General features: G+C 50.1%; 9 protein-coding genes across 9 annotated transcripts; all 9 read right to left on the bottom strand.

Moving 5' to 3' along the window:
- Positions 1–493: 493 nt before the first annotated feature.
- On the bottom strand, positions 494–1768 carry BDW70DRAFT_137939 (putative dephospho-CoA kinase). Its single transcript, XM_073737127.1, has one exon. The coding sequence runs from the start codon at positions 1679–1681 to the stop codon at positions 839–841; it is 843 nt and encodes a 280-aa protein (XP_073595246.1). The 5' UTR covers positions 1682–1768; the 3' UTR covers positions 494–838.
- An 87-nt stretch (positions 1769–1855) lies between these two features.
- On the bottom strand, positions 1856–3578 carry BDW70DRAFT_137941 (DUF3431 domain-containing protein). The gene is made up of 3 exons (XM_073737128.1): positions 2957–3578; positions 2456–2898; positions 1856–2406 (listed from the first exon to the last, which is right to left on the bottom strand). The coding sequence occupies exons 1-3, from the start codon at positions 3337–3339 to the stop codon at positions 2189–2191; spliced, it is 1044 nt and encodes a 347-aa protein (XP_073595247.1). The 5' UTR covers positions 3340–3578; the 3' UTR covers positions 1856–2188.
- A 209-nt stretch (positions 3579–3787) lies between these two features.
- Positions 3788–4827, bottom strand: BDW70DRAFT_160830 (lipase family protein; the record flags this gene model as incomplete). Its single annotated transcript, XM_073740905.1, has 4 exons — positions 3788–4087; positions 4138–4474; positions 4534–4699; positions 4746–4827. 4 exons carry the CDS (start codon positions 4825–4827, stop codon positions 3788–3790), a joined length of 885 nt encoding a protein of 294 aa, XP_073595248.1.
- Positions 4828–6246: 1419 nt separating this feature from the next.
- Positions 6247–7930, bottom strand: BDW70DRAFT_137944 (cleavage and polyadenylation specificity factor subunit 5). The gene is made up of 5 exons (XM_073737129.1): positions 7808–7930; positions 7453–7704; positions 7135–7382; positions 6676–7049; positions 6247–6620 (listed from the first exon to the last, which is right to left on the bottom strand). Exons 1-4 carry the CDS (start codon positions 7846–7848, stop codon positions 6745–6747), a joined length of 846 nt encoding a protein of 281 aa, XP_073595249.1. The 5' UTR covers positions 7849–7930; the 3' UTR covers positions 6247–6620; positions 6676–6744.
- Positions 7931–8264: 334 nt separating this feature from the next.
- BDW70DRAFT_160832 (a-pheromone processing metallopeptidase Ste23) lies at positions 8265–11607 on the bottom strand (the record flags this gene model as incomplete). The annotated part of the gene is made up of 2 exons (XM_073740906.1): positions 8265–11330; positions 11377–11607. The coding sequence occupies 2 exons, from the start codon at positions 11605–11607 to the stop codon at positions 8265–8267; spliced, it is 3297 nt and encodes a 1098-aa protein (XP_073595250.1).
- Positions 11608–12586: 979 nt separating this feature from the next.
- BDW70DRAFT_137947 (putative BYS1 domain protein) lies at positions 12587–13776 on the bottom strand. Its single transcript, XM_073737130.1, has 2 exons — positions 13754–13776; positions 12587–13700 (listed from the first exon to the last, which is right to left on the bottom strand). Exon 2 carries the CDS (start codon positions 13253–13255, stop codon positions 12776–12778), a length of 480 nt encoding a protein of 159 aa, XP_073595251.1. The 5' UTR covers positions 13256–13700; positions 13754–13776; the 3' UTR covers positions 12587–12775.
- Positions 13562–17965, bottom strand: hdaA (histone deacetylase hdaA). Its single transcript, XM_073737131.1, has 17 exons — positions 16755–17965; positions 16414–16702; positions 16351–16364; positions 16158–16296; positions 15986–16098; positions 15807–15934; positions 15544–15754; positions 15383–15494; positions 15283–15330; positions 15171–15234; positions 15028–15120; positions 14887–14972; positions 14756–14835; positions 14599–14705; positions 14142–14548; positions 13754–14066; positions 13562–13700 (listed from the first exon to the last, which is right to left on the bottom strand). The coding sequence occupies exons 1-15, from the start codon at positions 17380–17382 to the stop codon at positions 14312–14314; spliced, it is 2349 nt and encodes a 782-aa protein (XP_073595252.1). The 5' UTR covers positions 17383–17965; the 3' UTR covers positions 13562–13700; positions 13754–14066; positions 14142–14311.
- Positions 17966–18153: 188 nt separating this feature from the next.
- gpdA (glyceraldehyde 3-phosphate dehydrogenase GpdA) lies at positions 18154–19912 on the bottom strand. Its single transcript, XM_073737132.1, has 8 exons — positions 19890–19912; positions 19755–19827; positions 19655–19690; positions 19586–19599; positions 19412–19475; positions 18666–19350; positions 18441–18611; positions 18154–18387 (listed from the first exon to the last, which is right to left on the bottom strand). Exons 2-8 carry the CDS (start codon positions 19764–19766, stop codon positions 18359–18361), a joined length of 1011 nt encoding a protein of 336 aa, XP_073595253.1. The 5' UTR covers positions 19767–19827; positions 19890–19912; the 3' UTR covers positions 18154–18358.
- Positions 19913–21547: 1635 nt separating this feature from the next.
- BDW70DRAFT_160836 (PHO88 family protein) lies at positions 21548–22318 on the bottom strand (the record flags this gene model as incomplete). Its single annotated transcript, XM_073740907.1, has 3 exons — positions 21548–21933; positions 22017–22177; positions 22302–22318. The coding sequence occupies 3 exons, from the start codon at positions 22316–22318 to the stop codon at positions 21548–21550; spliced, it is 564 nt and encodes a 187-aa protein (XP_073595254.1).
- Positions 22319–23935: the final 1617 nt, after the last annotated feature.

A 23935-nucleotide genomic window follows, 5' to 3' on the forward strand; every position in this document is an offset into this window, starting at 1 on the left:
TCGAAAGGGAACTCGTCCGTCGGAAGTTCTCATAGACCGAGGGGCTGGCGATAACTTCTCAATCCGTACACTGATCAGAAATTCACATATAACCCTTGCCTTGAGGATGAGCTGACTACATATGGTTAGACCAGTCAATCAGAAACACATCCATGATCATCACACACCTCTGGCTCTTCCGGAATTGTTGTAATCAAAATGGCCGGGACTTTACCTGGCTCATACATTTTTGGTTGTACCTGCCCGTATTCTCTCTGGAACTCTTTCCATGCTGATTGCGGTCGAATCTGCACTGGAAGGGGTGCGCGCGACCTCAGGATTGGAACTCGATCGTCTTTAGAACGGACGAGGCGCGGTGTCTCAGTCTGCAGTCCTTCGACCGTGAAGTACGATCCGACGCATGGACAGAACATGGTGCGACTCAAGTCGAGATTAGGGTTACAGTGTAGCGAATTGCGTCGTAGTCTTGTAGAAAAAAAAAGGAAAACGCGAGTTGCGCAACCTGAAATGATAAGTTGCTAAAGCGACGTAAGACCCAACAAGGGCATTGGAAACAGAGCCAGACCCTAGCTCTTATCGCGAGCCCACCCCGTTAGTCTCCTTATGCCCAAATAGGAAGGCATTATTGAACCCAAATTCAAGTCTATCGATCCTTCATCCTCCATCGACCAGATGAACTCCTAGAATTCACGCACACCTTCTCGAATCATGAGTCACGATGGATGCTGGATTACATATATCATTAAGATCCATCAGTTTTACAGCTCACTAAGGCACCAAGAGGCCAGTCAGACACCAGGTCTGATGCGACTCGGAAAGAGCAGTATACCACATCGCTTCACAACTTTGCCTTCTCTCCAGCCTCCTTCCTCTCCCACCTTCTCCTGATTCCATAATTAACAGCTAAATTCCAAGCCGCAACCCCGACTCCAAGCGGTGGCGCCAAAAGCAGCCACCACGCCCACCACTTCGGACTCCTCCCCTGAATCGTAGCGACAGCCTTTCTAACCTCCCGTTCCAGCTCCTCTTTATCCCCATCATTCCAGACGATAACCCCGCGTGCACTCTCTGTGCCCCGAAACTCCGCCTTCTCCACTTTCCCCTTCACGTCGCCCTGGCTCTTCACGCGGTTCTCCGCGTCCTCGGCTGAAAGGTGTGCGTCGCGCGCGCGGAGTCGGGCCATTTGTACGTTGGGGTCACTGACGCCTACGACAACAACGGTGCCGCAAATCAGGTCCATACCGGACTCAAAAAGAAGCGGCACGTCGAGCACGACAGCCCAGTAGCCGCGGAGATAGTAGTATAGGAGGCTCTTGTAGACCTCCCATCGGACAGCAGGATGGACGATTTTGTTGAGGATCATGCGGTCTCGCTTTCGTTCTTCAGAGGTCCCGAAGACGCGCCGGCCAAGGGCGGGTCTGTTCAGAGGGCGTGGTTTTGGTGGCACTGACGCATCTTGTGTGTTTTGCGTGTCTGAGTGTTCGGCGGGGAGGAGGAGGTCCGGTGTGCTGGGCCCAAAGTAGTTTACGATCGCGGTGTAGCCGGGGGTTCCTGGTTCCACGACTTTGCGGGCGAGTTGGTCGGCATCGATTATGGGGAGCGAGTAAGGCGGGGAGGAGAGAAGGGAGGAGACGGTGGATTTGCCGGTTGCGATGGAGCCGGTTAGGCCTATTATGAGCATCTGGGCGGTATTTTTCGGTAACAGAATAAGGAGTAATGATGGGTATTATGTGGGAGCGAGGATTGAGAGACGACGTGGGGAGAGTATACAGACCGCAGAAGCGGATATAGATGGGGAGTGCTGGAGTAGCTGCAAGTTCCCGAGGTCCGTGGTTGATGTTCCCGTTCCGGTATCGCTTGGAATAGCTACATCAAATATAACAGCTCTTGTCTACTTCTGATTTGCACTTGGACACCTCATCACAATATTACATTCAGCGCACAGATGGAATATCGGTCATTAGATCTATCAATATCGTACATCACTTTGGCCCGATTTCGTGCCAGACAGCAGGAAGTCTGGACGAAGCGAGAAATGGCGAAATTTACCATTCTGCGGGGATGCCCTCATATGGGGCCGCGAGTGTCCTGCTGGTCCAGATATGGGATACCAGCATCACCGGAGTGGAGATGGCGTGGACATAGTTAGTCCTTAATTATTGTTCAACCGGCGAACCAAGAATGTGTACTATGACTTCGGCTCGGGAAGCCCGCCTTTGCTGGGATCTTGTTTCTGTCCATTCCAGCCGATATAGGGCCAGCCCTTAGGGAGGGTTGAATACGGCGGAAGTTGGTAACGGTCATTGCACGCATCCACGCCCGGACAAGTCAGATCACACAGTCCGAACACCTTACAGTAGCACTCTTCAGCCGAGGGACAATGGATAGGTTCCTTTCCAAAAATCACTGCGAAAGTCAGCTAACTCTGTGGCATGATTCTCGAGCGAAAACATACTATGCCACGAATATTCCATAATCCGCCCACTTAGATCGTCCGTTAGGTCCGTCTCTAGCAGCCACTTCCGAAACCGCACATAATCACTCTTTGGCCGCTCGCGGATCTTCCAGCTTGTGACACCAAATTGCGCGCAACAGGACACACCCACAGCCTCAGGCACGTCGACTCCAGGGAACAGCTCCATGAATCCATTCTTGAAGTATTCGCCAGCATGAACAGCCTCGCGGTGGGTGTCAGTCAGCGGATGGATCTCGTCCGGACATCCGAGGACCCAAACGCATCGGAGGTTGACGTATCCTTGTTTCTCGAGGTACGAAAGCTGGAAATTGCGCAGCATTGGCACGCCATCGTAGTACGGGTCGTCGTTGTGCCATTGGTACCTTTGGGAATGAATAAAGAGGATCGAATCAGGGAGGTTATCATAATTATCAATGATGTATCTATAGGCAGGCGCATCAATTAGACCAGTAGTTAAGCAGAGAAAGAGGCTGCGCTCACGTCAGATAGACCATGGACTCCCGCCCCTTGTTCTGGCTCACCGTCAACTGGGCATTTTTATCGTCCACGACATATATGCTCTTATGGTAGTCCGGGAAGAATTTATGCAACCACGAGACATCGTCGCTCTTCATACTAGCCACGACCATGCTTTTCCGGATGGGGGCAGACTGTCGCGCGGGGGTTGCCTGGCCGGAGTGCGGATCTTTATTTGGGCCACCGAGAGCTTCGAAGTCGTATATCGTGGGGTCGGCATGTTTATGCGGTGATGATTTTGAGAAGAAGAGCAGGTACAGAGCGAAGATGATGAAAATCGTCAGGAATATCGCTTTCTCCCGGTTGCGGCGGCGCGGACTGTTGACACCGCTAAAAAAGAAGAACATGGCTGCCGCCAGCGACTAGCACAGGATTATAGCCCGGAGCCCAAAATTCGGGGAATATGCGACGTCAATTCGTGAATCGTGAAAGCTCAGTACTATATTTCGCGTAGTCAAGCCAAATCGACTGAGCAGCCGATCATGGCTGCACAGTCGACCAGCGGAAATCGAGCTTCCGAGTAGTCGCCGTGGGGTCGACTAATCTGTCGCGTCCTTCGGATCGGACGTGATGTGTGACGAGCGAGGTTGGTAAGGCGTTTTGAAGATGGAAATTGGAGACAGTTGGCAGCTCAAAAATCGGGGAATTGGGAGTCACGAGTGGAGCGGATCGACGGAGCGTCGCTGAGCCATTCCATTTGCACAACTCTACTCTACACAGTACATTGCTTCATATCCATGCTAACATAACCATTTCTCATCATATACAAAGTATAGAGTATATACCATCATTTCATTACTGGCAGGCAGTAATATCTATCAAATACCAACTGTGCGCCTCCACTGACTGGGCAGCCTCACCTGCATTTCCATCCCTCGACCCAACGCCTTGAATCACCTGGATATCTGTCGTCGTCGGGGTAACCTCATTGTCGCTGGTAATCCAATACTCAGGGCTCAAGTGGCTGAAGCCAAACAGCATGGGGGGAAGCCTGGGAACGATATCGTTGGTGTGCGTCACTCGATAGTTCGCCCCTTGATCTGTGATGTACTGCGCCAAAGCTTTGTTGCCAACACGCGGGCTACCATAGGGGTACTACGCTCGTTAGCAGACAGCTAGCCTCCAGCTGGACACTGAATACTTACAAGTTCGATGGCATAACCTGCTTTTCGCAGCTGCGCTGCGCCTAGAGTAGCCAATGCTCCTCCAAAGCTGTGGCCTGTGAAGACAATGGCGTAGCCGGGATAGGTGGCGGTAGCAGACTCAATTGCTGAGGTCAACGAGTCCGCAACAACTTGCCATGCCTTCCAGAACCCGCCGTGGGCTTCGCATCCGCTACAGATCTCCTCGACCGACTCCAGGCCAAAGTCGAGGTTTGCAATCCACGTGTCAACCGTCCGACTCCCACGGAAGGACAAGACGAGTAACTCGTTGGTTGTATCTGCGGCAAGGAAGCCTGCTACATCTCCGTATTCGTTCTCCCTGTGACTCGTCAGACTGGTTGGATCTGTTTGGAACTCCTAATGCAGGGCTTAACGCACTGATAGAATTCAGCCAGCGTTGTCGTGTCCGCTGCCTCGACTGTCGGGCAGTTTCCAGATGCGCAGGTCAGCTTGTCGCCGACTGACCCAATATTGGGTGTGCAGTACGATGCCGCAGAATACTCCGCGAACAGGGTCAGTTGATTCAGGGCCTCCGTCGAAACGTCTACAAACGTTAGTCCTGTACCATATCCCTATGCAAGGTGACATACCACGACGGTTCAGCGGCGCAGGAGCGGCAACGCCCAACCCAGCAAGGGCTAAGAAGATGGCAGAATACCCCAAACGGACCATATCGGCAGTATCAACAACCTTCCGAGAATGTACTATATGTATAAGAAGGCCGCAGGAACTATCAGAAAATAACTGGGCCGCTGCACTCCGTCACAGAAACCTCTTGTCTGATTATCAGGAACATTGCTACATATAAACTAATCGTCCTCCAGTCTCCAGTCAAAGGGCAGACCAGTCAAAAATCGAGAAGACACCACGTACTCGTACTGGCACATTCCCTACTTGTCTAAGGAATGCCAGGAAGCCAACTCCACACCAGTCTTACCCACTAAACCCAGGACCAAAGCAATCTAAAGTGCATCCTACAGGCGCGATACAACCCTGCGCCGTCCAAAGAAGGGCCAAAAACAACCAGTCAAAGAGCAAATCCAACCTCTTGCCCGCATCCTGCGACGATCTTTTCACTTCCAGAAAGAACTCCGTGGCCGTCCCCGCGTGCTTAGCTCAGACAGCTGGTCAGATGGTCAGATCAGTCAGTAAACACCCCCGCCGGACCTGCTGTCTGCGAACAGAGTAGTCGTAGACCCGTAGCGGTCTGGGATAGGTCGCGTAATGGGACGATCTGACTGGGCCGTCCAGCGGTACTTTATAGTAGTCAGCCAGTAACCACCCACATTTAATTCGGGAGGAACGGGAGTGAGTTGTGAAGAAAAAGAAACGAACCACTTGGATCAACCACTCCGGCTCTGCCGTGCTTGCCAAGTACCGGGGCGTCTGGCTATACTATATGGTAGTCAGCTCGGCAATGAGTAATATCGACGGACTAATTCCCACTAGCCGTGCATGTTCTGCTCGGAGTAACCTTAGTGAGGGGCTATCCCTGCTGAAGAAATCCTACTCTTGATATTGAGTACGCAGACATTATTAGCTATACCTTGATGAAGCCTATCTCCTAAATCAACCCACATTGTTTGTAGCCTGAAAGATACAGATCCACGAGTGTACAAATTAAGCTCCGACGTTGTACGAGACTACTGAATCCATCCCAGTCGGTTCCTGATAAGCCTTAACCTAGTGCTGGCTTGAGTTTGTATGGACTGTAAATAGTTTACCTGGTGTGACTCCTCTGTATGTTTTTCCATGTAGGATAAGGTAGTTCGACTTGAGATGATGCTCTATGCACACCCTACGCCAGTATGCAAATCTGTCGTATTACGCATGCTGCATCGATATTAAGGCAAGGACATTCTTTAGTCATCATTCCAGCCTCTGTTTCTATTTATAGGCAGTGATTTAATTGGTTGTATTATGGACTGCTCAGGGAAGTCGAGGATCGGCAGTTTACACGACAAAGAATACGGAGTAAATAAGCACTAGTTGGTTAGTATAAGTGGTGAAGGCTAGCTAGACAATAACAAAAGTAAGCCCGCCTTAACATGTACCATGAATAGCATTATTGAAATACTACTTCATTAGATACTAACATGATCCATGGCTCTTAAACGCCATGACCTGCATCATGCAAGCGTGCCTGCATGTGCGAGTAGGTTGGAGCTCGACACTTTGTCCGGCGGCCAAGACTAAGGATTCCTCCGGCCCCAATTCGTCTCCTCAATGGTCGACGGCGAACAGGCAGGTATCCTGCAGATGGTAGCGCAGAATCGAAAAGTAGGTACATGAGAGTAAATAGATTATGAACCATACAGATATTACTCCTCAACGCCTGTCATAAGAGCGAGATTAAATACGTACATCCGCAAAAGCAAAAGCACTGGAGTTTTAAAAAAAGGAAATGCTGACAATGACTCCTCAGGAGTGCATGACGACGGCCATCCATAATAGTCATATTAACGCTAAGGGGTATCTGATTAGCATAGGTAATAAACAGCTGGGGGACCAAGTACTAACCACCCGCCACCAACTGCTCGCTCTTCTCCTCATTGACGAAACCGCATCACCGCAAGCTAGCCACCTCACTCACTGCCCCTGTTGCCCTCCATTTTCCGTGCCCTCAGTGTAGTCAGCCATCCCCGAGTCCTCCTCCTTGGCCTTACCATTATTATCGCCGGCAAGGACCTTTGTCTTAGGAACCTGATCTCCTGGCGAACCCATCCCAGGCGTAGCAGCAACAACATTATCATTCTCATCGACAAACTCAAAGTTATATCTCGACAGCAAGTGCGGGATGGACGAGAGCTGCGGCCCGTAACGCTGGTTGTTATCGTAGAGCTCAAAGAGCGGTACGGCGAGCAGCTTCATGTTCTTCGGGACGGAGAGTACCTCTGCAGCAACACACAAACACATCAGCATGTCATGACAGACGAGACCCATTTGGTCTTTGCTTTAACGCTGTCTGCAGACACTCACTTTTCTTCGGCAGCTGAATAAAATATAATTTCTTACACTCCTTCGGCCTCGTAACATGTCCCGGCAGAAACGGGTACATGAAAGTCTCAAAATTCGGCCTCCACCACTGCGCCAGCGTATCACCAATCTCCCAGTCCTCGTTTACTCCCTCACCGGAGAACTGCGACCCCACGGGCGCAAGGCGCTCATTCAGCCGCCTCTTAAAACCCTCGATTTCGTCGTCATCGTGGAGAAGGTAATCACCGGGTCTGCACAGCATCCAAAAAAAGTCAGAGTCAACGATGGACGCCTCCGGCGGAGGTGAGTGGAGGTGCGTACAGCTTAAAAAACGCATTCGCAATCTGCAGCATCAGGACATGGGGGTGGTTGTGTTCATGGCAAACGAGGATGCCTTCGCAGGTGCGTCGCATGCCGTGCTTCTCATAGTGTTCTTCGAGCCGCTTTAGGCGGGCGAGCACAGATGGGTCTTCCTCTGGTTGTGTTTCCTTTGTGCCGAATGTGTAGTTGGAGAGAGGGTAGAGACGGATTGTTTCAGGTTGTTTTGCGGAGAAGTCTTTAGGGGCGATAGGGCTGTAGCAAGGTTGTAAAGTTTGTTAGCTAAGCTCACTGTCCGCTTAACTTGCTCGAACTTGACTTGGAGCTGGATGGGATGTGATCGGATGGGAGCACACACGGGAAGCTACTTTGCATTGCTGTTATCGTGGTTGTTGACATCTTGGTGGGTAACTGTGCTGATATGTGAGGTTCTAGGAATTTCGCAGTACAAGAGGATTGAACAAGTCCTGAAGGAGTAAGATTTGGTAGTTATGGGTGCTGGTAATAGAGAGCCATCGTCAAAGCTCCGGGATGTTTTGATTGGTGTTGGAGCTCATATCGCAAAAACATCGGCCCGTTTGGGACGAGATACTGGGTGCTTCAGTCTCGATGGATTATATTCTTCATTATTAAATCTAACAAGGCCCGAGTGATAAGACTCAAGCATTATTTCTATTAGAAGCGAATAGGACTGCAAGACTTTATTTCTACAGCTCGATAAATCCGTTCCCAAGCCCGCCAGCCACCACCATGCCACACTGACCGAACAAAAGCGAACGATGCATACCTGAAACCAAGTATCTAACCAAGAAAATCTAAAGTTTGGCTTCAAAATCCTCAAATTCGGTGAGGTTCGTGATGGGGTTAGGCCCAGTACTAACAGCCAGGCGTGCCTTAAAGTCGGTGACGTTTGTGATATAAGTCGGGCGTGCGGCTTTAGTGCGGTTGGTAAGGCTGGACACATCAGAGCCTTGTTTGGACTCAACACCAAGCTGCTTCGATATCAAACTAAAGTTTTGCCCAATCGTTTCAAGAGCAGGGCCGGCCTGCTGTTCAGAAAGGCTCAGTTTGGATATGAGGAATGTCTTGAGGACGGAGAGGGCCTGCTCCTTGTCGCTGGGGGAGACGCCCTCCAGTGCGTTGCCGAGACTGTCGCTGTCTGCTGCAAAACCAGCTGCCTCGAGCTGCTTGGTGACAAAGGAGAGCAGGCGTGCTTTTTGTTCCTTGAGCTCAACGGCGTGTGCACCAGCTTGAGCTTTCAGGTGGATCGAGAGCTTGCCTCGGGTAGGAGAGGCAGGGTCAATCATTTGCTTGTAAAAGTCGAGGATGTCGGACTTGGTCAAGGCGCGGACACGAGCAGCGTCGGTCTCATTTTGCTGGAAGTCATAGTCTTCAGAACCAATGTGGCTCCAGAATCGTGATGTCTCAGAACTCAGGTTCTTGAGCTTTTCCAGTCGCTTGTTGATGACGCTGCGCTTGTGGCCCTCGAACTCGTCCTCCGTCATGGTCTCTAGAGTCTTTCCAAAGTTGGTCAGGAAAGAGTCGATTCGGGATTCCAGGTACTGAGCAGTGCGCTCACTCTGGATAATCACGCGGTAACCAATGGTGGTAGCCGAGTAGCGTGCGCCGCTCCAGACAACATATCCCAGTTGCTCCTTGCTTCGGAGTTGGTCAAAAGCAGGCTCATCAGTCATCTGCGCGAAGAGTAGGAGTTTCGCGCGAAGGACTTCATCGGAAATGCTTCCGATAAAGAGATAGTACTCGATACAGTGGTTGACATTGGCCGGATCCTTGAGAGGCCGTTCGTAAATGTAGTCAGATCCCGGAGGAATGATCACATTGCGCCTGACGTACCACTGGGACTGAGGCAGAGTTCGGCTGTTGAGGATAGACTCCACAGTATCAGTCATTCGCAGAGCATCTTCCTTGTAGATGTTACCATGCGCCAAAACTTCGATATGGTTCTGGCGCAGGATCTGAGGGAAGAAACACTTGATGTCCTCGGCCTCGATGTGGTCGAGTTCGGCGGCGTACTGCTCGTTGAGCCAACCTCGCTCCGCAGTCAGATACCGAGTGTAGTCTCCAACCTGGTAGTACGGCTGCTGGTACTCTGCATTCTTATAACTACGGGTCAGACGCTCCTTGATGATCCGGAAGCGGTCTGGGTTTATTTCAAGGTCACGCATGCTTGTGAAGACCTTTTCCATGAGCACAGCCATCTTATCGTTGTAGCCTCCAACGGAGATATCAAGCCCAAAGACGCTGGCAGAGAGATGGTAATCCAAGCCAGCGAGTTCTGCGTCGTAGGAATATTCGACCAAAGCATCTCTCACGAGCTCACAGTACAGCTTCGATTTCACAAGGTTGGCGGGTGTAGCCCAAACTAGAGGGTTCCGAAGAGTAACAAAGACAGTAGCCTTGGGAACCCAAAATCGGTCGTCCTTCTTAAACCAGAGACGGACGTGGTCGTCGTGGCGGATGAGCTTGGGCGTCTTCTGAGGCTCGGACACCTCCTTCTTCTCCACCGAGAGCCTGGTGGGAACGAACTCGTTCTTATGGGGCATATGCAACTCCTTCAGGCGTGTTTCCGGAGTAGTGTCCAGCGCCGCGCGAATACCAGACATGAAATCCTTGGGGACATCTTCGACCTTGTATTCAGTTCCGTACCACTTCTCCTTAGTGTCCCAGTCGCCTGGGTAGTCTTGCGCAACAACAATCAACTTGAAGTTGTCCTCACGAAGGTATGAGAGGGCCTTCTTGATCGCCTCCGGGTCGAACTTCCTGAGGAGCGACCCACTAAGTAGCCATTCCCGCGGCAGCGGCTTCTGCATGACGCTGCTCAGGCGGCTTGTGAAGCGGCTGGCAGGCGACTTTTGCTTGAACTTGAACTCCACCTCGGCCAGGTTCTTCATCTCCTCGAAAATCCACGCCTCAGGCTCGCGTTCTTTGATCATCGCAATGTACTCGAAGATCACCTTGACAACCTGCTGGTACTGCTGCAGGCCTTCCTGCGTCAGCCGAACAGAAATCGTAAAGAATGCAGCCCCAGGGCAAACCGGCATCACACCGGCAGATAATCCATTCGCCCATCCTTTTGCTTTAATGTATGCCAGGATACTACCGGGGCCTTCGTGGCCAATAAGATGGCTAATGTATCGGCTCGGTTGCGATTCATACAGCTTCTCTTCGTCCAAAAACGGGAAGTAGATATCCACCGACCGCGTATCCATCACCGGTTTAGCAAAGATCTGTTTGCACATGTCGTTTGGCAGCCAGATCGGGATGCCATCCCACCGGTTCTGTGGCAGGTCCTTATTACTGATACCAGCGAACAGCTCTGATACCCACTTTTCCAATTCATCCAATGATTCACGGCCCAACACTACCAGCTTCATCCTGTTGGCAGAATAGTGTTTCTCATAAAATTTCATAAACTCATTGCGGATTTCAACGCCGCGTTTCTGCGGCTCCTCCTTTAATGTTTGAAGATTTCCAGTTGAGAAATGATTGTAGGGGTGATCGGGGTTGGATAGCGACTTGTTGAGCTGCATCAAACGCCACAGGTCGCTCTGCAGATTCTTCTTGTTTTCTGAGTCTACTGCCTGCATCTCGCGGTCTAGTGTGTTCTCTAAGAAAAGCGGCGAAATAAAGAACTGTGCGAACCGATCGAGCGCGCCATACAGTGGTGAAGGTCCATTGGTCTTAGATTCCGCGGAAGTGCCATTCGTGGTTCCATTGGGTGTGGATTGGCCGCTCGACTCCCCCGTCGCACCTGTAGCGGACACCTCAAAGAAGTAATTGGTCTCGGTACCGGCGGTATAGGCATTAGATGACCCGGAGTGAGACGCTAGGTACTGGTTGTATGCGTTCTCTACGGGATACTAGAAACGAGTTAGAGATGTGTTTCCTGCCAAAAGCAATGCATACCTTTTCAGTTCCCATGAACAGCATGTGCTCCAGCCCGTGAGCAAGACCCTGTAAATCTTCCGGGTCACTGAAGCTTCCCACGTGAACGTCCATCGCCGCAGCGGCCTTGTCCGTCTCCGGATCATGAACCAGCAGAGCCTCAAGCTTATTAGGCAGCTGAATGACCCTGTAAGAGCGGTCATCCAGAGAAGGCTTCTCCAGCCCCTCCGTCAGGCGCTCTGCCGACCTCATTGTCATATTTCTCGTGGTTGTGAGAGACTGAAAGGAGGAGGGGCGGCTGAAGGGAGAATTATGCCAAAGGAGGGATGGCGAACAAAGAACAGGCGCGTGCGGTCGCGAGGACGCGGAATTTGAATGACGGGCGACCGGCAAGAAAGTAGACCCTACGGGAATAAAGAACGAACGATGATGAGCTAGAAATGGATACAAGGAGGGCAGGCGTTTGTTCCACAAGCACAGGCGGCGGACTGCAGGCTGAGAGTACCTTGGTGACAGCATGCAGTGGGAGGCAGCGCGAAGGGACTGGCGATAATCAACCGTGGAAGGTTGTCCGGGCGATCAATAGGACTTAGAGAGCGACTAGTGACGAACGCCGGGTCAATAGAGGCTTTTCGAATTGGAGGGAATTGAACGAAGAGGATAAAAGGGAGACGGATGAGCTTGCAGTTGACGCACGCCACAACGCCGTATAATGAGGAACGGGCCACAGAAGAGGTAAAAACGCAATAGAGCCTCCAATAGTATGGAATAGTGGAATGCACCTGAGTAATGATATCTTACAGGCGCAATGATCACTCAATAATTCAGGAATCCGCGTACGGCATGTGGATGTTCCCTTCGGCAACACCCTTGCGGGCGGTGAAGCTATACCTCGGACAAGGCATTCTCCTTCAGCAAGGCACGTTCATGAAGCCAAATCACCAAGAACGTGCAAAGCTGGGGCTGAACTTGGTCTGGTGCAGGATCTGGGCGCATTGCGAAGAACCGTGAAGGGTCATGTAAGGATAACATAAGGACGAGGCTAGGACTGAGCAGAAAAAGGCAGCAATCAATATCTTATACCTACTCATATAGGCGTGGTCTAATGGTCTAACCCGTCATTGCCGCAGATCAAATCATGCTGCAGCCACTTACTCCGTAGTCGTGCCACCTCTCTATTACTACTGGCAGTGCGTTTATGTTGTGCCTTAATTTTGGACTACCAGTTTCCTTGATATAAAACGTGGTGAATTCAATAACGTGGCTATTCACTATGCTTTGGAGTTATGATTTCGTTATTATCCAAAACAATATCAAAGATATTCCACCAAAAGCGTCAAAGGTAGCATAAAGCACGACTGGAACTAACACAACACTTCGTCCATCCCAGCTCACCATTCACCACCCAAACTCAAAATACCTAAGCAGGACACTCATCCGCGCAAAGCGTCAATGTCTGGTCCGAACTCGGCTCACAAGTCTTCACCTGGCTTCCAGCCGGCTGCGTCCCATCCGGCCAGCAAATTGTCGGGCAGTCCTCGTTATTCGACGTCACAGTAAGCACCTGGCCCTGAAAGTCCGTGCCAAAGATCGTGGACAGATCGTACCACACCTGGCTAGGGTCAAGCGTGTACGCAAAGATCAACTGCGGGCTGCCGTTGTATAGCCCGTCGCTCTGGCGAGTAATCTTAAGAGCAATTCCACCTGTCACAGCGTCGCGGTGGAACTGCTCGCTGAAGGTTTCGCCGGGGTCAATCTTGTGCACATTGCTGACAGAGCTACCAACGCTCCAGAGGTAGAAGGGCGCTGCGCAGTTGTTGTGGACTTTGGCGTTGCCGACGGCGCTGGCGAGAGGCGCTAGCGCAGTGATGGCCACGGCAGCAAGGCTGGTGAAGTGCATCTTGAGGTGCGGTATAAGAGTATTCAGTAGAGGAGGCTGTGGAGGACTTACGGTGTTTGAGGACGTGATCTTGATATCCCGTTCAAGGGAGAGAAGTCATCCTTATATAGGTTCGGGTGCGCAGAATGATTGCAAGTCGAGTAAGCTGCTCGGTCTTTGAATCCCTGCTATCTCTCCTCGGCACCCATGGTCCGATGGGCGTCCTGCTTGAGCATTAGCAACAATAGCGATGGCCGCACTGCAATTCCGACAGCAGCCTCGAGTAGGGCTGGGACTATACGATCGGTATAGTCTGACGTAACAAGAGACTACCAGAGACAAAAAAAAAAGCCTTAGGATTGGTCATGTCGCGGGGTATACGAGCAGGAATGCTTGCGAGACAGAGTCATGCCGTGGGACTGCGTGAGACAGTTACATCCTAGTAAGTAACCGAAGGTACAGCCGTCTTATCAGAAAAGTCAGCTCAATTCATTATTTAGGGCTGTGTTTGTACAATACCAATCATACTGCTTTCTGGTCTCGTGTGGGATGAGTTGCCAGAGGCTCGCTCTGCAGATGTCTCAGGATAGTGTCCACTAGCACGGGCACGGCTGGTGGCTGATGTTTGGCTTTCCGGATGGTCTCGTATTTTGACGAATGCAGAGTCTGCCACAATCCGTGGGATCCGGGGTAGCTCGCCTTAGTGATAATTTTGTCTCAGCCATCATCTGACCGTGTAAGAACAAACAGAACAAAGAGAATGAGGTCAAACTACACGGGGACGACACCGTTCCCGCGGTCAATGCAAGACGAGTTTTCGAGATTGCTGCCAAGGTATGAGAATGGGAACCCAATTAATATACTCTTATCAAACTAGATGCTCCTTGTATTGTGCTCACATGGATACAGCAGGATGCCTTTCGCCATGTTTCACTCTATGAGCTGATCAATCAAGCCGTTCTAAGACATTTCCGCCGCTCCCGACCATGCACGAAGTAAATAAGAGACAATTACAATCCCGTGTCCTAATCGATCCAACCACCAAAAATAGAGAAATGTCATCATGTTCTCTGGTGTTCAGGCTGCTTTGGGAGCGGTCTTGGTAGGTGAACGCCTCACCGGCTTCTCTTCCTCTGTCTCCTCGCTTTCAGGCTCAATACGGTCTTCGATCCATTGGAAAACCTCGTCTTTGTGGTGCATAAGCATGTCACTAAGTCCTTCTCTGGGTGACTGAATAAGTTTCCCATAGCGCTTGGTTGCCTTGCGGTCACTCTTCCAGACACCATGCGCCTTTGAGACAAAAACGAGCGAGTTCTGCTGGAGTCAGGATCTTGTACTAGACGAACGACGGTAATAGCACTTACGTCTCGGTACCATCTGGATAACCAAACTTGAGTATGCGAGGCCACTGCACGGACTGGGTCTTTAGCAACGAATGAAATGACACCGTTAACTCGCTGGTAAAGAGTTTCTATGCACGGATTAGCTGCCTTTCTGCCGTTGCTGTGCACAATCACCTACCTCTATTGATTAAGAGGTTGGCAACTCCATAGAAAGCATTTCCAATACCAACGAGGAATATTTCGGTTGCTTCATTTGGTCTTGGGTGCTAGATCAGTCTTGAAGCCAAACTTTAGGGAGCCAGAGCTTACTCGATGTAATTATCCCACAAATATCCGGCCAGTTCTTCCGTCGCTGTCGGTCGATTCTCGTCTTCTTCCTCGAACCTGCCTGATGACTATTGGATTGTCAGGATGGGCAATCCAGATCATTTTGGGTCTAGTTAGACTTACAGGTTCAGTTGTGACATGTTTAGGAATATTTACGTCAATCACAGCGTAACCCTTGCCAACAGCCCATTGAACATAATCCTTCATTACATCAGCCTTATTCTAAGTCAGCTCAGCCGCCGCAGGGCAAGACAACATGCACTTACTAGCCAGCAGTTGTGCGCCTCCAAGTTGTTGGTCATTGGGTGCGGCAATCCCATAATCTCAGGCCTGTCACTGTCGGTATATAGAATATTTACATCGAGAAGTAATACTCACGGATCATGAAAAATGACTATAAGCGGGGTAGCTTGATTGTAATTTGGACTTGCACGGGTTAGTCATGGTAAGATACTAGACTCTTGCTGAAAGCGTTTACCTTGCCAAAACCTGATTCTCGAATGATTTTGATATGGCAGTCCGATAGATATAGAGAGAAGTGAGCTTATAATTGTCATAGAGCTGCTTGGCCTGGTAAGCTCGAATAATATCTGCGGCTTCATTAGTCCCCATGCAATTTTTAATGCCTCCCTAGCCTACCGTGAAGCCTATCAGTCCAGACTCCTTCATTCTTTATTGCCTTGGGATACATGCACTTCCAGTAGTCGGACTGGATTGACGATACTCGCCGTATGGTAGAGATTGCCGCTTCTGAGGGGCAGGTGAACGATAGTCGGTCAGGCGGATTTCCCATGAGTGTCTTCGTGACAGCCAGAGCAGACTTCGAAATCGACCTAAAATTATAGCCACCCTGGATTTCTTCAGTTAGCTCGCGAAAGATAGATACTCCGGTGCAATCGAACCTCCAAGCAAACAGCAACCTTGCCTTGAGCCAGCGTCATCAACATATGCGTCATATGAGCATAGCACGCCGGGGTGACAAAGCATCCTCCAAGCGTATCTCCCGCAGCAGCATCAAAACCAGACGCAACTTCGGAGTTGTTAGTTTACTGTTCTTAACGATGGATAGCGAAACTCGTACTGATGACCAAATCAGGGTCAAACTCCTGGGCAATCGGCATGACGACCTGCTGAAAGGCATATATGTAGTCCCCATCACCCATTCCTTGACTAGGCCAGGGTATGTTGACATTCCTAACTGAAGATCAGCACGAAGCCCTGGGTGTCAGGAAACGAATACCTGAGTTACTGACTTTCCTTCACCCGCTCCAGCGCCACAGAAATCTGCGTCGCCATCCTTCTCCCCGGGATAGAAACTTCCGTTTTGGTAGACATGAAGCGAAATGTACAGGACGTTGGGATCGTCATAAAACGCCTTCTGGATCCCATTTCCTATATTATGTTAGCGGCACTGTTCCTCAGTTTTTGAAAGATATCACTTGTTACCATGATGGACGTCCCTGCTATGGTTAGTTTCTTTCAATGGCCTGTACCGTGGGCATGACATACCAATCAAGGATCATGATTTTTCTGCAGCTTAATCCAAGTCGTTGCTGACAGACACGCGCTGCCACAGACACATTATTAAATAAGCAGAACCCCATCGTCTTATCGTGCTCGGCGTGGTGCCCGGGTGGTCGAATAACAGCAATTGCGTTCTTTACCTTGCGAGTAGCTACGGCTAGGCAAGTTTCAATGGCGCCGCCAACAGATAGCAAGGACGATGCGAAGGTAAGATTGTTGAAGTAAATTGAATCACGAGTATGCTCCAAGGCAATTAGTTCCTCGTCAGACATATCTGCAGGATAGATTAGTTTCAGAAACCCTGCGACACCGAGTAAGAACCGTACCCTTTGTGCTCTCTACGAATGCATAATGCGCCGCGGTGTGAACTAAAGAGATTTCTTCCTCAGTGGCATTGCGAGCATGAATCCGCTTCAGTGGGCGTGCCACAAGAGGCCTGGTTGATTCGATGTCATCAACCAGTCCTGCCCGACAGAGCTCTTTGTAAATATAGTAGATTCTTCTTGGATCTTCCGGATGCACGTCTGAGGTTGGTCGGACTTCACAATGATAGCGCATCTGAACATCGTAACAAAGTCCTGACGGCAATGAAGCAAGTGGAAGTCCAGGCGCTTCTTGGCTTTCCTCAGCATAATCTGAGTACTCATCAACGAGACTGTCCTGGTAGTCAGGAGTGGCATCTGTGGCATCTGCAGGGGCGGCTGAGTTCAGGTCACTCTTCGGTGACAAGACCCTCGCTTCATCTGTCATGGCAGATGATCCTTGGGGCTGCGAGTTACCAGCCTGAAGCACAGGCATCTGCATTGGTTGGCTGAGAAGCGGTGGCGCCAGATATGGATCAGATCTGCCGTTTAAATGGCCGTGTGTTGTCTGCCGACCGGCAGCATTGGCTGTGTCGGGATTGGCAGAGTGGTACCCTGCCTCCCCCATGATGATGTCCTCATCATCTACCATTGTCAATGAGGGGAGCCAAAAAGCTCTTCTTTGTTCCCCAGGTCCGGCGTAAGGACGCGTTGTGTTAACGCCTCATGACCAACTTGATAGTCAGAAGGGATATTCTCAATAAGCCCAGGAAAAGACAAGACAAAGACCGGAGACTTTTTGAGTGTACAAAGTGCGAGTCCAATGAGCTCTTGATAGTTCAAAGACAATGCAGAATAGAGAATAGGTAAATGTAGTCTATTAGTATGGAAGGGCAATGAAATAATGAGAAGACGGGGAGGGTCTGGAACTAGATAGCTCTAGGTGTGAAACCCAGATGTCACAAATGAGAGTCGAAGCCGGGCGCCGGGACGCCGCGCGAGCCAAGTAAGAATGACTGAGATGCGTAGAAATATTCGCACTCAGACACGCCAAGCTAGGAGGGAAGACTAAGGCTCAACTTACCCCGGCGCGTGCAGGTGGTCTGGCGTAGGAGTTTGGTTGATGGAGCTCTAGGACGGAATTTAGGACGGAAGCTGCCAAAGCGGCTTTCACGTGACATATTTCCCCGGTCAAAAGGACTGAATATACTCAGATGGTAGAAAAGCATTTGTTCTATTCTGATAAAGAAACGCGGGATATACTACCTCTGGCGTATCAAGATTTTAAGTCCTCAATTGCCCGGCATGAATTAATGCGGTACCTCGTTGTCGACACCGAAATTCGCAACGGCCAATATAAGCGAAGTACTGGCTATTCCGCGAGAAATAGTACGTCTAAGCTACCAGTAGAAGTGGAACATAGTGGTGAAATTGATCGTGTATTTGTCATTAAATAGTACGTAACAATGGGATCCTATGCCAATATCCCCAACAGCTCCTATGAATCTGCAGTTGCGGTATGTGGATACGGACATAGTCTGCACACTCCTGCTAAAGAATGGGCAGCTTAATAGACCAAGGAGTAGTTTTTATAGAGAGCTCCTGGCCATTGGCTTCCGACCTGTTTCCTATTGGGCATCGACCTTGGAGATGTAGGCTGGGTGCGAGTTAGCGACGCACAAAAATGTTTCGATCTAACTGAGGACTTACTGATGAGGTCAACAACACGGCGGGAGTAACCCCACTCGTTGTCGTACCAGGAGACGAGCTTGATGAAGTTGGAGTTGAGGGCAATACCCGCCTTGGCATCGAAGATGGAAGAGCGGGTGTCACCGTTGAGGTCGGTAGAGACGATGTCGTCCTCGGTGTAGCCAAGGATGCCTAAAGCAACTAGTTAGTCGAAAATGTACAACAGCAAAAGCACATTCACATTACCCTTGAGCTCGTTCTCGGAAGCCTTCTTGACGGCATCCTTGATCTGGTCGTAGGTAACAGCCTTCTCGGTGCGGACAGTCAGGTCAACAACGGAGACGTTGGAGGTAGGAACACGCATCGCCATGCCGGTGAGCTTGCCATTGAGCGAAGGAATGACCTTGCCGACAGCCTTGGCAGCACCAGTGGAGGAGGGGATGATGTTGGTAGCAGCGGTACGGCCACCACGCCAGTCCTTGGCGGAGGGGCCGTCGACGACCTTCTGAGTAGCAGTGTAGGAGTGGACGGTGGTCATCAGACCCTCGATGATACCGAAGTTGTCGTTGATAACCTTGGCGAGAGGTGCGAGGCAGTTGGTGGTGCAAGAAGCGTTGGAGAGGACCTGAATGTCCTTCTTGTAGGTCTCGTTGTTGACACCCATGACGAACATAGGGGCATCAGCAGATGGGGCAGAGATGACAACCTTCTTGGCACCACCCTTCAGGTGAGCGCTAGCCTTCTCCTGGGTAGTGAAGACACCGGTGGATTCGACAATGTATTCAGCACCGTCCTGGCCCCAGGGGATGTTGGCGGGGTCACGCTCGGTGTGGAAGCGAATCTTCTTGCCGTTGACAACAAGACCCTCGTCGTAGGTCTCAATGGTGCCCTTGAACTGACCGTGCTGGGAGTCATACTTGAGCATGTAGGCCTACATCACAAAACGATGTTAGCTAAACATTATTACCTCCCTGGAGGTCGAGGTAGCATACGGCGTAGTGGGTCTCGATGAAAGGGTCGTTGACGGCAACAACATCGACGGTACCCGCCTCGATGCTAGAAAAATCGTCAGACTTCCATGTTCACACGAGAAATTTCGCGATTCAACGAGCTGTAAACCCAGCCATGTGGGCTATAGCTGTGAAAATATGGTGGGTGACACTCACGCGTTACGGAAAACCTGGAAGCTGTGTTAGATAGGAGGTAGGCCAGAATGAGGGCAAAGCGGAACTCACGATGCGTCCAATACGACCGAAGCCGTTGATTCCGACCTGGAAGCAACAAGCTCAGTATAATTGACCTTGTGGTAAAAGCCCGTTCATCTGAATGCCGTACCTTGGGAGCCATTGTGATGTCTGCTCAAGCGGGGTAGCTGTTAGTCAAGCTGCGACGAAGTGGAAAGCTCGAACTGAAAGGTTCAAAGGAATAAGGGATGTGGAAGATGGAGTATGGATGTAGTCAAGCACTTACTTAAGGGAAATAAAGGTTCTTGGATGGGAAGATGGATATACTGAGGATGGGAGAAGAAAGAGAAAAGAAAAGAGCAGCTGGTGGGGAGAGCAGGAAAATATGGCAACAAATGTTGGACTGACGCAACGACCTTGTCAACCCCGCCGACACACCGGGCGGACAGACGGGGCAAAGCTGCCTACCAGGGACTGAGGGACCTCAGCAGGTCGAGTGCAGAGCACCGGATGGGTCGACTGCCAGCTTGTGTTCCCGGTCTGCGCCGCTGGCCAGCTCCTGAGCGGCCTTTCCGGTTTCATACACCGGGCAAAGCAGGAGAGGCACGATATTTGGACGCCCTACAGAAGCCGGATGGGCCAATTACGGAGCTTACGCGCCGGGTACTCGCTCTACCTACTTCGGAGAATGTACTATCTCGTGAATCTTTTACCAGCAGATCGGAAGCAATTGGACTTCTGTACCTAGGTTATTGGCATGCTATTTCACCGACGGCTATATACCCCTGGTTTCACATTCTCCCTCGCTTACTGCCGGTGATTCGATGAAGCTCCATATTCTCCGATGATGCAATAGATTCTTGGTCAACGAGGGGCACACCAGCCTTTCCACTTTTGGCGGGAGGGGGCGGCCGGTCCCGGATTAATAATCATCCACTACCCCTCAGAGCCGCCAGAGCTGCCTGACGCAGTGGCGCTTATTACTCAGCCTTTCTATCTGCGTCCGTCTCTCTCTCCGCATGCCAGAAAGAGTCACCGGTCACTGTACAGAGCTCACGAGTTCATCACATTTTTTCTACAAATGGTGGAGGCGGCGGGTTTTAGGCTCAAGTCATGACCCTCTGGGTCGCTCCAGAATCAGCTAGGTCAACGAATAAGGATGGTTCTATAGGAAGATCCAGGCACCGGTCAACCATGATCTGGACAGATTTGGGAGCTCGGTATAAGCTCTCCACCATTTTACTCTGTGTAATTTAGACTTAAAGTTTATCCAGCAGATGTTGTTGAAACCGATTTGAGTCCACTTCCTCACTGGTAGCTATACGACTTTAATGGTCGTTGTAGGGGCTGTATTAGGTCTCGATCAAACACAAATAGGATTAAATGGTACTCGAGTCCACCGAGGTGGGCTTCTCCGTCTTCCGTAACTGTGCGGAAATCGCAGCTTGTGTTGTGTGACTTTCGGTTATGCCGTCTGACTTGTGGTGAGCTAACTAAAGATCATGCTATATCTCCTGACTTAATACAATGCCCATCATGACATTCCACCTGGAACTGCCAGCAACGTTTGACTTGCATTGTGCAACACCCCCTGCAGAGATATCGGATGATCAATAGTGCCACGTTCTAAATTTAACCAACACAGGTGCCCCAAGCCTTCGACGTTCGGATGTATTGCGAAGACCTCATAGTGATTGCAGTCCTCGGATTCATGTTCATTCCAATGCTCATTGGTGAATAAAAGGTTCACGAGAATCAGTTCAAACTCGAGATATTTGCGAATATTGAAAGCCAACGGGACCCTCTATGCTCCAAGCTAGAGTCTCAGCCTGGAAAGCAAATCCAAATGAAGCTATGCTACCTCCAATCCCTCATCATCTTATCTATAATACAGAGCGAAGAACATCCTCTTGACCGCTCCGTCCTCCGACTTCAATAAGGAGCTTACTCCTCCTTGACACCACCCCTCCAGTTCTTCTCGGCGTTCTGGAGGGAGGCCTTGTCGGTCTTGGGCTGGCCCTGGCTGAGAAAGCTGTTGGCAGCCTTAAAGGGACGCTGGAGGTCACCGGTCGCTGGCTTCCCGAAGACGTGAATCTTAACCAGATTCGATTCGAAAGCGCCCTTCAGCGGGATGATCGACTGGATCAGAAGAGGGTTGGTGTACTTGAAGTACAGATGCATAACGGCCATCATGCCAACGCCCATGAACTGGCTCTTAATGAGCTGGCGGAACTGGCCCTTATCGTACTCCATGTTGGTAGTTGTGACAGGACGGGGCTCCTCGCCGCTTCCAAGCGGAGCAGGCTCGACGTATTTCAGTGTCGAGAGATCTGCAGAGATTAGTTAAGTCAGCAAACTGCAGAGTATCTCCCAATAGCTTGGGAAGATGCAAGGTATAACGAAAAAGACGAACCATTCTTCTTATTGATTTGAGCCTGTGTGTAGAGATACAAGCTCAAAATAATCACGTTCGACAAGACGTAAAGGCCACGAACAAGGAGCAGAACATCAGGGTCGTCGAAAGGAACCTTCTTGGCGACCTGCATCATCACAACGATGATCGCCAAATTCGTACTATAAGCGCATAGTCAATCAGTAAAAGATCACTGAGTCATGTGAAGATGTAGGCATGGCTTGACGGTTGTTTCATGCTGTCCAACATGATCCACAGACAAGAATGCGTAAAAGGTTGACCTACACTTGAGGGGACACCATTTTGACAGCGGCGATAGAAGGCAACTGAGCGAGAGAGACAGATCGCCGCGGTATAGTGAACTGAAGGGTGGGCGTTGGTTGAAAGAACACGCGAGCAGAAACTTCCCCAGGCCGTCACCATCAGAAGGGAAGTCGGACAACTGTCCTAACGCGCATTAATCACGTGCCCTGGTCCTTCCAGAACACGCGGAGATAGGCCGGCGATAGTTTTAGAGCCTCAGGCATTACTCTGTAGTAACTTATAACGTAATCAACCACCGAGCGGCGGATACCATCGAGCGGCGGATTTTCACCCCGACCAACCTCAAGCATCATTCAACGTGTCATTTCTTCACACCGATTAATAAGATGCCACTTTCTCAAGAGACTCGCCTTCAGATGGCCATGCAGGCCTATAAAGATCAAAAAATAAATCAATTTTGAAGGCCGCTAAAGTCTACGCGGTGCCTGAAAAGACCCTACATGCGCGTCTAAAGGGGAGGAAACCACGCGCAGAGATACGCGCAAATGGTCATAAACTGACCAAATTTGAAGAGGAATTGCTTTTAAAGCGATTATTGGATGCAGATATGCAAGGCTTTCCAATCCGACCTGAATTTCTACGTGGAATGGCTCAAACATTGCTTTACAATCAATTACAAGATCCAACAGCAGCTCTCGGAATCAACTGGCCCTATAAATTTGTTAATCGCCATCCTGAAATACGTACACGATATACAAGACGTATTACCTATCAGCGTGCAAAGCAGGAAGATCCGAAGGTTATAAAACTGTGGTTTGAGATTGTGCAAGCAACTGTTCAATAGCACGGCATACATGAAGATGATATCTGGAACTTTGACGAGACTGGCTTTGCAATGGGACTCTGCTCTACTTCAAAATTGATTACTGCAGTTGAGCGCAGCGAGCGACCACGCAGAGTTATTCAGGGCAATCGCGAATGGGTCACTGTCATCAAGACAATCGGGTCAAAGGGCATATATCTACCACTAGTTATTATACTAAAAGCAAGCCTTCAACAAGCTGCCTGGTTCCAAGAACCTAAGCTTCCTCGCAACTGGTGGATTTCTACTAGTCAGAATGGCTGGACAACTGATGAAATAGGCCTTCTTTGGCTAAAAAATATCTTTGAACCACTTTCTAAGCGCTATATGACTGGTGCAAAGCACTTACTTATTCTTGATGGCCATAGCAGCCATTTAACTGCTGAACTTGATAACTCTGTAAAAAGAATACAATAATCTGTCTCTGCATGCCTGCCCATGCTTCGCATCTTCTTCAACCACTTGATGTGGGTGTCTTTAGCCCGCTGAAAGGGGCATACGGAAAGAAGCTTGAACATCGTATGAAAGTTGGCAACAATCCTATTGATAAAGAAGACTTTTTATCGCTATACCCTGATGCACATGCTAAAGTATTTACTTCAGAGAAGATCTGTAGTAGTTTTAAAGGGGCAGGGCTTAAGCCATTCAATCCAGAGCATGTTCTTTCAAAACTTACCTTCCGACTACGTACACCTACACCTGCACCATCACTAGTTGAAGGCTTGATTTCCTCTGCTTTTCAGACTCTGCAAAATACTCGCCAGCTAGACTGAAAGGTTCGAAGCCTGCAGAA

This window comes from Aspergillus foveolatus, assembly GCF_047715535.1.
Source record: "Aspergillus foveolatus strain CBS 279.81 unplaced genomic scaffold BDW70scaffold_30, whole genome shotgun sequence".
Classification (NCBI taxonomy): domain Eukaryota; kingdom Fungi; phylum Ascomycota; class Eurotiomycetes; order Eurotiales; family Aspergillaceae; genus Aspergillus; species Aspergillus foveolatus.

What these genes read in the sequence shown, in the direction of transcription:
- BDW70DRAFT_137939 (XM_073737127.1), bottom strand. Translation starts at nt 1,681, where the DNA reads ATGCTCATAATAGGCCTAACCGGCTCCATCGCAACCGGCAAATCCACC.
- BDW70DRAFT_137941 (XM_073737128.1), bottom strand. Translation starts at nt 3,339, where the DNA reads ATGTTCTTCTTTTTTAGCGGTGTCAACAGTCCGCGCCGCCGCAACCGG. An exon ending in GAGTCCATGGTCTATCTGAC is followed by an intron (nt 2,899 to 2,956) that starts GTGAGCGCAGCC and finishes GCCTGCCTATAG; the next exon opens with ATACATCATTGATAATTATG. An exon ending in TATGGAATATTCGTGGCATA is followed by an intron (nt 2,407 to 2,455) that starts GTATGTTTTCGC and finishes TGACTTTCGCAG; the next exon opens with TGATTTTTGGAAAGGAACCT.
- BDW70DRAFT_137944 (XM_073737129.1), bottom strand. Translation starts at nt 7,848, where the DNA reads ATGTCAACAACCACGATAACAGCAATGCAAAGTAGCTTCCC. An exon ending in GCGAATGCGTTTTTTAAGCT is followed by an intron (nt 7,383 to 7,452) that starts GTACGCACCTCC and finishes GATGCTGTGCAG; the next exon opens with ACCCGGTGATTACCTTCTCC. An exon ending in TATTCAGCTGCCGAAGAAAA is followed by an intron (nt 7,050 to 7,134) that starts GTGAGTGTCTGC and finishes GTGTTGCTGCAG; the next exon opens with AGGTACTCTCCGTCCCGAAG.
- BDW70DRAFT_137947 (XM_073737130.1), bottom strand. Translation starts at nt 13,255, where the DNA reads ATGCACTTCACCAGCCTTGCTGCCGTGGCCATCACTGCGCTAGCGCCT.
- hdaA (XM_073737131.1), bottom strand. Translation starts at nt 17,382, where the DNA reads ATGGTAGATGATGAGGACATCATCATGGGGGAGGCAGGGTACCACTCT. An exon ending in ATTCGTAGAGAGCACAAAGG is followed by an intron (nt 16,703 to 16,754) that starts GTACGGTTCTTA and finishes TCTATCCTGCAG; the next exon opens with ATATGTCTGACGAGGAACTA. An exon ending in TATCCAGATGGTACCGAGAC is followed by an intron (nt 14,549 to 14,598) that starts GTAAGTGCTATT and finishes TGACTCCAGCAG; the next exon opens with AACTCGCTCGTTTTTGTCTC.
- gpdA (XM_073737132.1), bottom strand. An exon ending in TCATCGAGACCCACTACGCC is followed by an intron (nt 19,351 to 19,411) that starts GTATGCTACCTC and finishes TTTGTGATGTAG; the next exon opens with GCCTACATGCTCAAGTATGA. An exon ending in CCGTGTTGTTGACCTCATCA is followed by an intron (nt 18,388 to 18,440) that starts GTAAGTCCTCAG and finishes ACTCGCACCCAG; the next exon opens with CCTACATCTCCAAGGTCGAT.